Source organism: Hevea brasiliensis, chromosome 4, assembly GCF_030052815.1.
Source record: "Hevea brasiliensis isolate MT/VB/25A 57/8 chromosome 4, ASM3005281v1, whole genome shotgun sequence".
Taxonomy (NCBI): Eukaryota; Viridiplantae; Streptophyta; class Magnoliopsida; order Malpighiales; family Euphorbiaceae; genus Hevea; species Hevea brasiliensis.
Genome location: NC_079496.1, coordinates 33132853 through 33145808, shown reverse-complemented (window position 1 = coordinate 33145808; position 12956 = coordinate 33132853). Strand labels below are relative to the sequence as shown.

At 33.1% G+C, this 12956-nt stretch overlaps 1 protein-coding gene across 3 annotated transcripts; it reads left to right on the top strand.

Moving 5' to 3' along the window:
• Nucleotides 1–9241: 9241 nt before the first annotated feature.
• LOC110655955 (pentatricopeptide repeat-containing protein At2g34400) lies at nt 9242–12192 on the top strand. 3 transcript variants are annotated; one of them, XR_009148249.1, is made up of 3 exons: nt 9242–10188; nt 10580–11590; nt 11732–12192. XR_009148249.1 is itself a non-coding variant. In XM_058145680.1 (2 exons), the coding sequence occupies exons 1-2, from the start codon at nt 9293–9295 to the stop codon at nt 11517–11519; spliced, it is 1836 nt and encodes a 611-aa protein (XP_058001663.1). In that variant the 5' UTR covers nt 9242–9292; the 3' UTR covers nt 11520–12192. The 3 variants fall into 3 exon arrangements, 1 of the variants encoding a protein (XP_058001663.1); XR_009148250.1 differs by having other exon boundaries at nt 11723–12192; XM_058145680.1 differs by having other exon boundaries at nt 10580–12192.
• The last annotated feature ends 764 nt before the right edge of the window (nt 12193–12956 follow it).

The window sequence follows — 12956 nt, the reverse complement described above, 5'->3', positions numbered from 1 at the left end:
TTCTCTCACAATCGTCAGTTAGGGATATGCGATCACCGGGATCGTAAATTTTCAGCCGGTGGTTAAAGAAGCTCATCGGAAAGGGATCAAAAACCACAATCATGGCCGGAACTTCCACCGGAGCAGCTAGAACAGGGAAAATAAGAAAGGAAGAGAGGAAAATCAGATGAAAGAAATGTCTCTGTCAACAGGGGTATATATAGGGGAAAATAAGCATTTATTGCTGAGCAGAAAACGAAGCGAACGCTTCGGGAATCGAGGGGCAATTAATGCTTTGACCAAACCGGACCTAAGGAAGGGAAAGATCGGAATAATAGATCGGAAGATGGGAGACCAGCATGAAAGATCGGAAAGAACATGTGAAAGAGATCAGAAAGAGGAGGGATCGGAAGGCAAAAAGAATAAGACAAATCCCAAATAACCGTCGTCAGAATCAGAGCCGAGGTAGTTAAAGCATTGCAAACGAGATCTCCACCGCACGCCTAAGAATCGCCTCGCACGTCGACAGTGCCAGGGTATGTCATGACAGTCCTGTACATCCCAATCTCCACCGTTGATCCCACTTGTAAGGACAAACTCGGAACCCTTGGATCAAGAGAGAAGACGACAATACCAGCATCTTTCGCTCTTAGCCCTTAGATCGTTCCGGACAAGAAGATCTGGGACCATCAGATTGAAAGAAGAAAAGGACAAACGTTCTGAAGAGGGATCTCAGCCATTCATTTTGATTCTCTTTAATTCCTGGACATCCGATCATGTCTTTCGAAATCTTGACCCTCCATCTCCCTCAAAATAAATCCTGACCCTCCACGGGGAGCGCCCGATTCCTATAAATACCTGCATGAAAAACTGTTCAAGGGACGGACGGACAAAAAAGAGAGGCTGTTATTATAGCGGAAGAACTCTGAAAACTTCATTCAATTTGTTATTCCGCTACTTTGAAGTGTTGATTGGAAAAACTTTTGAAACTAGTTTTCTGAAGTGTTTCTTGAAAAGGATTCAATAATCTGGAACTCTACATTTCCGCTTGTTCATTATCCGGTCACGCCTCACTTTCACCCTTTATCATCTCTGTTTTCATTCCCACTGTCTAAGCTAAACTTCATTCCACTCGGCTTTTATCTTAATCTGATTATATTTTAGCTAAGCTCCCTTCACTTCCCGACGAACATCAGCTCTCAGGCTAATCAGTCCACTGTCTTATCTCTATTTGACACCCCGTAGCTATTTCAGTAGATTTGGCTCCTCACAGGTAAGAGCTCATATTGCTGTTTTACTAAGTGTTTACATTTATTTTTCGCACTTTCTTTGTTCTTCTTACGTATGTGATTTTCTCCAAGTTCATTTTGTGCAAAAGGACCCAAAAGAATGTTACTCTCGAGTTATCTCTTTAGTGATTAGTCCGTCATTTTATTAATCTTCGTCATTTCTGAATGCAAGTTTTTCTGGTTCCTAGTAGCGTGTAAATGGTCAGGCAAGACGTAGGTAACTGCAACTTAGGGGTCTCTTTTAAAAGAGAGAACCTGAATAACGCGTCAGGAAGATAGCCAAACTATTAGGCTGACGTGAACAGCAATTCGACAAAGAGGTCATAAAGTGGAATAAAACCAAAATAAACAAAACAGAATATATCGGTCATTAATAGATATTGGTAAAATGAATACATGGAAGGTCGGTAAATCAAGTCTAGTTTTCCCCATCTAGCCAAAAGGTATCGAGAAGCCTTATCCCCAGCATCTTTGAATGCCAGAATCCTTAGCTTTAGGCTCTTATGTCATGTAGCTGAAATTAAAATCCGGGAGATCGGAAAAGTCCCTTTCAGGCTCCTGTTAATCTAAAAGAGATCGGAGGAGAGTTCTTATCCGGTCTCAACTCAAAATTTTAATAACTATTAAATAGAGATCGGAGGAGGGTTCTTATCCGGTCTCCACTCAAAGTTTTAATAAATAACCATTAAATAGAGATCGGAGGAGAGTTCTTATCAGGTCTCAACTCAAAATTTTAATAACTATTAAATAGAGATCGGAGGAGGGTTCTTATCCGGTCTCCACTCAAAGTTTTAATAAATAACCATTAAATAGAGATCGGAGGAGAGTTCTTATCCGGTCTCAACTCAAAATTTTAATAACTATTAAATAGAGATCGGAGGAGGGTTCTTATCCGGTCTCCACTCAAAGTTTTAATAAATAACCATTAAATAGAGATCGGAGGAGAGTTCTTATCCGGTCTCAACTCAAAATTTTAATAACTATTAAATGGAAATCGGAGGAGGGTTCTTATCCGGTCTCTACTCAAGGTTTTAATAAATAACCATTAAATAGAGATCGGAGGAGGGTTTTTATCCGATTCTCACACCAAATCTTAACCCGTACGCAAAATAATCTCAAAACTAAAAAATTCGTAACGTCAATTCACTAAGGTGGTCTCATTTACTTGTGTATCTGGGTGATCCAAATTCAGTGAGAAATCAAATGTTCCTTTAGCCAAAAGGATTAACATTCCCATTCAAGCCCTCCTAACTAATTTATAAAGAACGCAAAATTAAATCTACTTACCCTTATTAAGGGACGAGGTGGGGTGCCTAACACCTTCCCCACCCGTTTACGGACCCCGAACCTAGAATCTCTGTTTTGAAGTGGTTTCATTTTTAATTTATCTTCCCAAATGGTTTTCTTTAGTTTCCCTCAAAACTAAGGTGGCGACTCCTCACTTTTCCCACTTCGGTGAGTGATCGTCCAGGCGACCGCAAAATCCCTTTGCGACAATTATTATAAGTTAGAATGGACATTATAATGTTATGAGTTAATGTTCCATGCTCTTGGAGACCCAGCTTATTGGCCTGAAGCTGATGGCAAACCTCTTGTCCCTAACCCAACTAGTATAAGGCCAAAAGAAAAGCCAAAGTGGATTGGAGGTTTAAAGGAAAACTGGGGGAGAGATCAAAGATCCACTATTCAATTTGTTGTGAATCAGGACATAATAAAAAAAAGTTGCCAAGTAAGAATGTAGATTGCTAAGATAGTTATTTGTATATTTGATTAATATATGTATGTCTGTAAGTCATTAATTATAAATCAAATTGAATTTGTTTCAATTGAAAAAACGTCCACAATTTAAGAATTATCATTTCATATTAATTTTCTCACTTATGTAATAGGTAATATGAGTAGGATAATCATTGGTGAATCATCAAATAAGAAACAAATTAGACAATCAAGTGTTAATAAAGGTGGTGATGTTGTAGACAAATATATTGATCCCAATGGATGCACATGGTATGGTCATAAAAGACCTTTTGTCAACCTGCTTAATTATGTGTGTATTCAAAAATGCCATGCAAACCATATATTTATTGGAAAGCATTCTAAGAATATGGCTGATTTTAGTAGAGTTACAATATCTACACAATATGAATGGGAGAGATTATGGGAGAAACGTTATGAGATGCAAGCATATTACCGATTCCATGCTTTACCAGTCCCGAAAGTACGATCAGCTAAATTAAAAAGGAATACTAATGAAGAAATATGCAAAGTTAAAGTACAATTACAATTTGAGATTGACAAAATGAATAATCCTCTTGAATAATTTCACAATCAGACTAGTCCATACAAAAATGTGGGTGAAAAACAAAGTATAACAACATCACAATTGATTGTTGAGGATGATGAACTTTTTGATTTTAGTGATAGTGATGATAGTGATTTTCTAAAATTTCTTCCCTTTTCCTTACCACCATGTTATTAGTTATACGATATTATTATCATAAATTCATAAAATTTCTTATATATATATATATATATATATATATATATATTATTTCGCTATTGATGCAAAGTTTTAAATTTTCCTTTTCTTTTTATATTTATTTTTGAAGGGCCATATTGAAAACTTATACACCTAAAGATATTTTCAAAGCAAGTGGACGAATGTGGGTGCCCGATAATGAGTTTTTTATCCATTAAATCCTCGTTTACATAATAGTGATGTTGTACTTAATCAATTTTTAAATGAATGGCATTATCGAGTAAATCAATCAACAACCTTTCGTACGAAAGCACAAGAGTTATTAGTTAAAGTCCCTTAAGTCCAAAGTTATTAATATGGCAAGAGGGAACATTGAAGAGATTCATAATACGGGGTATCACATTAGAGAAGAGAACAATCGAATTAAAATATATTTGAATAGGGAATTTTTTGTAAGGGATGGGCTTTGGAATTTCTTGAAGCCAGGGATATATTACAAAATAGGATTTTTTTCAAATATGACTCATAAACTTGATTGTCTATAGGATATTGCAATGTTTGACTCAGATTGACCATTCGGGCAATTCAAAGTGTACGAAACTTATTGTCACTCTTAATTTTATTGCATATTTATGTCTATAGTTTTCTACTATTTCCTTACATCTTAATTAATTTAATAGGTACTGAATATTAAAATCATAAGTTAAGTCATAAATACAGTACAAATCATATAAACCATGGTAATAATTTAAGCATAAATCTAAAACTAAATGTCTTCATCTGACATTTCATAGTTCGACGCATACATTGGTGATACTAGGATATTTTTTACCTCACATGTAGAGAGTTCATGAAACTACCGTTCCTTGATCTTTTGCCAATTTTAGCATATAGTACCTGCTTTGATGGAGTAAGAGCCTATTATTTTCCTCTCAAATTCTCCTTACAGCTTCTTCATATATCTAGATGTTTGTCTTGTGCATTGTAATTGACTATCATTTCACAATCTTACCTCCCAAGTCTCGTGTGGCTTCAATTAGTTGCTCTGATTTAGCAAGTCGAAAACTTCATTCATGGTGCAGTCTAATGTAATATTCCTTCTGATCACCATGTTTCTCCTTGTGATATTCATCACGAAATTTAGGAAGAACCCACTTCCTACATCTGCTAGTTGCCATTACTAATCGTTTTGCAAAATAATCACATTGTGTATTCTCTTATATAAAAGAAGGTCTCAACTATTTTAATTGCTTTGTATATAAATAAATGCTACAAATGTGTTGACATCTTTTACATCTTTTACATTATTATGTGTTGTCACTCTTTTGCATTGTTGACATTATTATGTGTTGTCACTCTTCTATATTTTTTACATTATTATGTGTTGTCACTCTTCTGTATTTTTGACTTTTGTCCTCGACAATCAAATAAGTGTTACTTGTCCAAGCATGATTATGGGGTAAAACCTTATCCAAAAAGTTATCTTTATAGCATGATTCATTTCCAAGTATGAAATAGTTTTCAAGCATACTAATCTTGATCCTATTATTATAGTAAGAATAGCCTCCAACACATATAAATACCTTAGAATCTAGCCAAAACTTAACATATCATATATTTATAAATAATATTATATTTTCGACAAGTAATTAGAAATTTAATAAAAAATAATATATTTTTATAAATTTTTAAGAAGTTATAAATTTTTAGTAGGAATATTTAGTAAATTTTGATTTTTAGTTCTTTATATAAAATTATAGTATTTAGAGTCATAATTAATTTTGGAATTAAATTAGTATACATTTTGGATGTGAGAACTTAGGTTTGACATCAATTGGTATCAAATCCAACACCTGCTATCATAGCCACCTCCTATCATGTACTTGCCACCTTTATTAGTTCAATGAACAAAAACTTGATTGTTGTTTTGGGAGCAAGTTGCCATTACTTTTTTAATTTTTTTTTTATAAACCATTAAATTTAGAGGAATGCTAAAATAGGCGCAAAGATTAGCTAAGAGAAATGAGAGTTGGCTCTCGAATAAACCAAGACATTGATTATAAGAATGGCAACTTTGACCTTTACGCAGAGGACCTAACCACTAAACCCATTAAGAGATAGGTTTAGAAGTTGGGTATGAATCAACGAATGTGTTAGGCATTTCAGCCACCTAACCAAATAATCGATCTCCACTTAGTCATTTTCTTGTGTTTAATTTAATTACATTAAATCAATCTTGTTCTAACATTCTAATGCAACATTTATATCTTATTTACAATAATTAAAACAGCCATTTAGCAAATATAAAGTAGAAAATATAAAGTAGTAAATAAAAGCACAATAAAGTGAAAAGGATTATGAAATAAGGATAATTGAAGGGGAATAAAACTAGAATGGGCTTAAGGAAAAGGAAGTGACTATAGGAAAATAATCTAAAATAGATTAAAAAAAGCGGAGACATTGGGAGAAAAACACTAAATGAAACAAAAATGATGCTCTAGGAAAGGGTAGCTGAACAACTATACATATATATATAGTTGAATGATTACCGTAGGTAGTCAATGGCTATCCTAAGTTATCCATTTTTCATCCATAATTTGATTTCATGTCTCCAAATTTCATTCTACGACCCTAGATACCTCAAAACACACAACAAAATACACTCTAAATAAGGGTTAAATTGCATCAAAACAATATAAAACAATGAATTAAACATAAATAAACTTTTGAGTGCACCGTAAAACATCCAAAACTAAAGAGTCAAGAACCTTCTTAAACTTAATGTGATTCCATTATTAATTAATAAAAGAACATCAAGAGAGTGCTAATTAAAATGATAAAGGGACACATAAAAGAAATTGATATTAAGACAAAGGTGAGAACCCTATGCCTATAAAGGATTTAAAACTCTCTAAGCTCCTAACTCACACATATATAGTAGTAAATAATGAAATATAACAATTGAAATGAAGTAGAGATGGACATGAAAATACAAAAGTTTTGCCCTCAGAAATACCTTGACTATAGACCTGATGGAAACAAGAATGAACACTAGAAAACAAAAGCTATGGATCAAACCTAAATATTTGTCATAAGAGATGTTTTTAGACCTAGGTCTAGTAAGATTATTAGTCTTTAACCTAAGAAAGTGAGTAGATTATAAAGAATATAAAAATGTTGTTTTTAAACCACAGTTGCTAACCCCCAACCCTTCCCTTCATAGTGCCTTTTATAAGTAAATTTGGAGATTTTAGGGTCAGATTGAATACTCTTTTGATGAGATAGAGGTTTATCTCAGCCTAGGATAACATTCTAATTAGATAGCTAACTTAAAGAGATAAAAATTTATTTGATAAGACATCTTGACAAAGAGTAATCATTCGACTACTTAAGGCATTAGTTTGGCTATTGTCTTGATAACCCACTATGAGCAGCAGCATCTCTCTCATTTTTTGCTTCAATTTTGATGAGCGGTATACCATTAAAAAGCTCTAGGTATCTAGTTTCTAACAAAACTTATTTCACTCTAAAATTTCATTTAAAACTCTAAATATGTCAAGAAAAAAGTCAAATTTGTTCAAAGGGTAGTCAAATGGCTAACCTTGGTAACTTCATCGGTTACCCCTTTGAGAATTATTCTTGACCTGACCTATCTCCTAGGGCCTTTTAAATTTTATTTTAACCCTTTTGGACTTTTTTAAGGTCATTCATTATTTTAACAACTACTATAAACCTTATTTTGAGTCATATATTCTAGATTTAGTGTCTGTTCCTTTTCCTACCAAGTCAATTTCTCTAGTTATCATCATTAAACTGTAAGAGTATACAAATTCAGTGTTTGGGTGTTGTTTGGTTGGGGTAAGTTCTCAGCAAGTTAATAAATTCAATTTGTTTCGTTAGCATTTTGTCTCGACTTCGTAGAAAGTCAAGAAAGTAACTTCATTCATTTCACAAGAAATAACTTATCTTTATGGGGTCAGTTACATCCTGCGAAGTTAATTTCCTAGGAAGTAGGGAGGTTAAACCAAAGGAGACCTTACATATTTGTCACATTAAACCCTAGTTGCCACCACTTAACTTAAAGTTAATATTGTTTAGTTCACTTAACTCGCGATCAAAATTAAGATTATTCATTGAAACTCAAATAGAGTAAGAAAATGATTGACTAAAAATAAGTATGATGGCCTAATTGACTTCGATCCCATTCTCAGAGTAGGACTTAGGTTTTTAGCATTTTAGTTTTTCTATAAGAATTTCTTCATTTTATTAAATTTAAAAATAAAATCAATAAAAAAAATTATTTACCGAAAGAGTTGCCTAATTTTATAAAAATAAAAAATAAAAATGTTACCTAATTTGGTCAAATTAGAGCAATTGTTGAGCAAATTTTACCTAAACATTTTTTTTTAATATATATTGGGTATTTGGAAAATATTTTAAGTAATCTCAATGCCAACAATTTATTCTCTTATTTGGGATGTAAAATTTTATAAAAATTTAATTTAATTAATTTTAATATTTAAAATGAAAAAATTTAACTTTTTTATTTAAAAAAAATTGTTAATTTTAAAAGAAATAAAAATGAATTGAATACTTTTTTAAATCCATTTATTCCAAATGAAGCTATTATAGGGTATGTTTGGTTTAATTGTTGAATACAGTTGATAGTTGATAGTTGTTACTGTTAGTTGACAACTAATAGCTGATTTATGTTAAATATTTGGTAAAACTATATTTAACTGTTGCTGTTGGTATGTAAAATGACTAATAAGAGTATATATCATATAATTTATTTTATTATTTAAATAAATATAAAATTATAAATTTATTATATTATATTATTTATTTTATTATTAAATTAAATATATAATTATTAAATTAATATATTATATTATTTATTATATTATTAAAATAAATATATAATTATTAATCTATTGTATAATATCATTTATTTTTGAAATTAGAAAATGGTTATTTAAAAAAATTAAATAACTTTAAAAATATAAATAAAATAATAAAGTAATTATTATTATTAATAAAAAATTTATAATTAATTTTAAATATTTAGATATAAATAAATATTTTATATTTTATATTATTAATAAAAAAATATTTTAATAAAATTAAAATATGTTAATTAAAATATTAAAATTATAAATAAAAAAATAAAAATATTAATAATATTAATTTTTAAATTAAATAAATATTAAATTAAATTAAATAATAATATTAATAATATAATTAAAATAAAAAATTAAATTAAATTAATTATGAATCGATGAAAAAAAAAATAATATAAACTATAATCGATAAATATTATATTAATTAATCATCATTCAACAGACAGCGGCTGAATCAAACATGACGGTAATAGCGTCGAGATAACATCTTCTCTATACAAGGCTATTTTATTTTTTATGCAACGGAAAGAATCTATAGTCTATACAACACCAGTGGAATTTTTTACAATGAGATTATAGTATCTGAGTTGTTTTTTTTTCTTTGATTTTCACGGCTCCCAAACAGAAGTTTTTGAGATTCTGAAATGCTCAAGACAAAACCTTCATCAAATCTTATTTCCCGCCATCTTGCTTTTGCAGAAGCAAATAGCCTCCGCCAAACTCTAACAGAGAAACTCTTATATCTATTGAAGCAATGCCTATCTAAGAAGCCAATACAACAAATCCACGCCCAAATGCTCATAAATTCAATACCGAAACCCAACTTCCTTCTCTCCAAAATCATTGAATTCAAAGACTTTAACTATGCGTCTGTTCTTTTTGCCCAAATACCCAATCCCAATGATTATGCCTTCAATATCATGATCCGAGGCTTAACTACCATATGGAGAAACCACGCTCTTACTATTCAATTATATTATCAGATGAAGCTTTTAGGCCTAAAACCGAACAATTTCACTTACCCTTTTGTGTTCATATCATTTGCGAATCTTTTAGCACTGAAGCATGGGCAGATAGCCCATTCTATGGTGTGTAAGATTGGTTTGGATAATGATGGTCACGTGAATCATTCTTTGATAACAATGTATGCAAAGTGTAGTGAACTGGCGTATGCATGGAAGGTGTTTGATGAAATTGGTGACAAAGATTTGGTGTCTTGGAATTCGATGATTTCAGGGTACTCAAAGATGGGTTTTGCACGAGAGGCAGTGAGGTTGTTTATGGAAATGAGAGAGCAAGGAATTGAGCCTGATGAGATGACTTTGGTGAGTGTTCTGGGGGCATGTGGGGACTTAGGGGATTTGGGTTTGGGGAAGTGGGTGGAGGAGCTTGTTGCTTCGAAGAAGATACAGTTAAACTCATATTTAGGGTCTGCTTTGATTGACATGTATGGGAAGTGCGGGGATTTGATCTCAGCAAGGAGGGTCTTTGATGCCATGGAAAAGAAAGATGTTGTCACTTGGAATGCCATGATCACAGGGTAATTAGCTCTGTTTTTATACTCTGAAAGCTTATATGATGGCTCATTTTGGGATAACTTTTGGAAAAACTATATTTCAAGTTGTTTTTATTGGCTTTGATAATGTGATACATTTGACATTAGGTCCCATCATGCTTGCAAATTCACTTGATGGAGTGGCAAATTGCACCTGGTGTACTATGCATTTATTGTTGACATGATCCTTAGAAGTAATCAACTAGTTAAATTCTGAAATATTTTGGTGAGGGGAAAAAAAAAAAAGAAAAACCGTGTCCTGGTAGTTCTAGGTACATACACAAAGGAATTTAGTTAATGCACATTGACTGCATAAATTGGATGCTTTGACCATTTATTAATTAATTTACTTTGTTTCTTGACTAGCGCTTCACAGATATTCCCAGAATGGAGCATCAGATGAAGCAATTACACTTTTCAATCGCATGAGAGAGGTGGGTACAAATCCAGATAAAATCACAATGATTGTTGTGCTCTCTGCATGTGCTTTGATTGGAGCCCTTGATTTGGGAAAATGGATCGAGACATATGCATCACAGAGAGGCTTACAATATGATGTCTATGTTGCCAGTGCATTAATTGATTTGTATGCAAAGTGTGGAAGCTTGGACAATGCACTGAGAATTTTTGAAAGTATGCCTCACAGAAATGAGGTCTCTTGGAATGCCATGATTTCTGCTCTTGCTTTTCATGGGAGAGCTCAGGAAGCATTATCTTTATTCAGACGTATGCTAAAGGTTGGCACTGTCAGGCCAAATGACATCACATTTATAGGAGTTCTTTCTGCTTGTGTCCATGCTGGATTGGTTGATGAGGGCCATCGATTGTTTGATTCAATGAGCTCATCATTTGGATTGGTCCCAAAAATTGAGCATTATTCTTGTATGGTTGATCTTTTGGCACGTGCAGGGCATCTGTATGAAGCTTGGAACTTCATTGAGAGGATGCCTAGAAAACCAGACGAAATTGTACTTGGGGCATTGCTTGGCGCCTGTCAGAAGCGTAGAAACGTAGATGTTGGTGAACGGGTTATTAAACTGCTTTTAGATATCGAGCCATCAAATTCTGGAAACTATATTATCTCATCTAAGATATATGCAAATTTGAGAAGGTGGGATGACTCAGCTAAAATGAGGGTGTTGATGAGACGACAGGGAGTCATTAAGACCCCTGGTTGTAGCTGGATTGAAATTGGAGCACAAGTTCATGAATTTCATGCAGGTGATGATTTACATCATCATTCAATAGAACTATATGAATTGCTGAATGAGGAAATGAAGAGGGAAGGCTACAGTCCAAAGGTTGACTACACATAGAGATTGAAAAATCGGAAACTTGCTTACATCCTCTACCACTTAAAGAATGTGCTTGGGTTTATTATCCTCAGGTAGGTCAATTTGACCTTTTCTTTTAAAAATTATTTTCTGTTTTGATTAAAAGTTAAAACGGGGAGCTTAACTGTGCCAACCATATGATTGGTGAATTAGCCACTTCTCTCACTGTTACATATTTGGTGGAGATTACGCAGAAATACAGTATACAAGAGGAATACACTTTGGGTTTTCTCGAGAGCACTGTTCGGGCTAATGATAATCCAGAACCAAACAGTTTCATTGTATATGAAGAGGACCTTAAAAGCTAGTGTTTGATTCCACGGCCTGATTTCTATGTACAAGTTCTGCAAGATTATGACTTGCTGTGAGCCAATTTAGTCCTTACAGATGGAGAATAGAGTGAGGATCAGTTTACCGTGCTTCAATTAGGATATTGAGGGGTTTGTAGTGTGTACACGTGTTCTTGGAGGCCCACAGAGGACCACAGGCACTTTTCTGCTCAGAGCAATTGTGTTGTTTTCACCCTGCCTCCATCTTTGGTGTAAATTTGGTAGGATAGAATTTTCAGTTTTAACCCATCCCCAGGGGTGGTCTATTCGACAATGTGATCACCTGCACCTAATAAAATGTCTGGCAAGGGGATTTTACTGAGAAACTATGGCTTTGTTTATTAGTGTTGCCTGGAAGAATGACAAACATGATAGGGTTGATCGTTTGACAAACATGGTAGGGTTGATCTTTCGGCAACTACCCATTTCCTGTCTATGTGAAACTTCTCAAGAGGGAGAACAAGCTGGAGGGACTGCTTCTGGTAATGCATATTTGCTTGCTTAGCTTTGATCTTTTTACTGATGTTCATGTTTAATTCTTTTCCTGTTTGCAGGTTTGGACCTAAATAGAGTCGCCAAACTAATGAGGCAGAAGAAAAGCAACAAAGACCCTCGTATGCTAAGAAGGCCGCTATGCATGCTTTATCAGCGCCACTGAAAGCGAGTAATTTTCAACAATCACTAGCAAATATGTCGCAGAGAAGTTCTGCAGCAGTGTTTGGAAACTCAGAATAAGAGAGAAAAGCGGCTTCTTGATAACTAACTTGTTAACTATTAGATGTTACAACAGACCTTTCCGCTTACTCTTTCCAACTGCACTCTTTTAATTTCTTGAAAAAAAGTAAATTTAAGAAAATAATATTATTTTATTTTCAAAATTATAAAAAAATTGAGATTATTGTGTAGGGTATATATATATATATATATATATATATATATATATATTGCTGCACTTGCTGTATTCCCTTTCCAATATTAGGGGTAGTCTCAAGGGTTGTCTTCAGAGTTGTGAAGTAAGTTGAGTTTGAATCTAATTAGATCCGATTGTTAAAAAAAAAAATTCATAATTGATAAAATTTAAAATATTTGA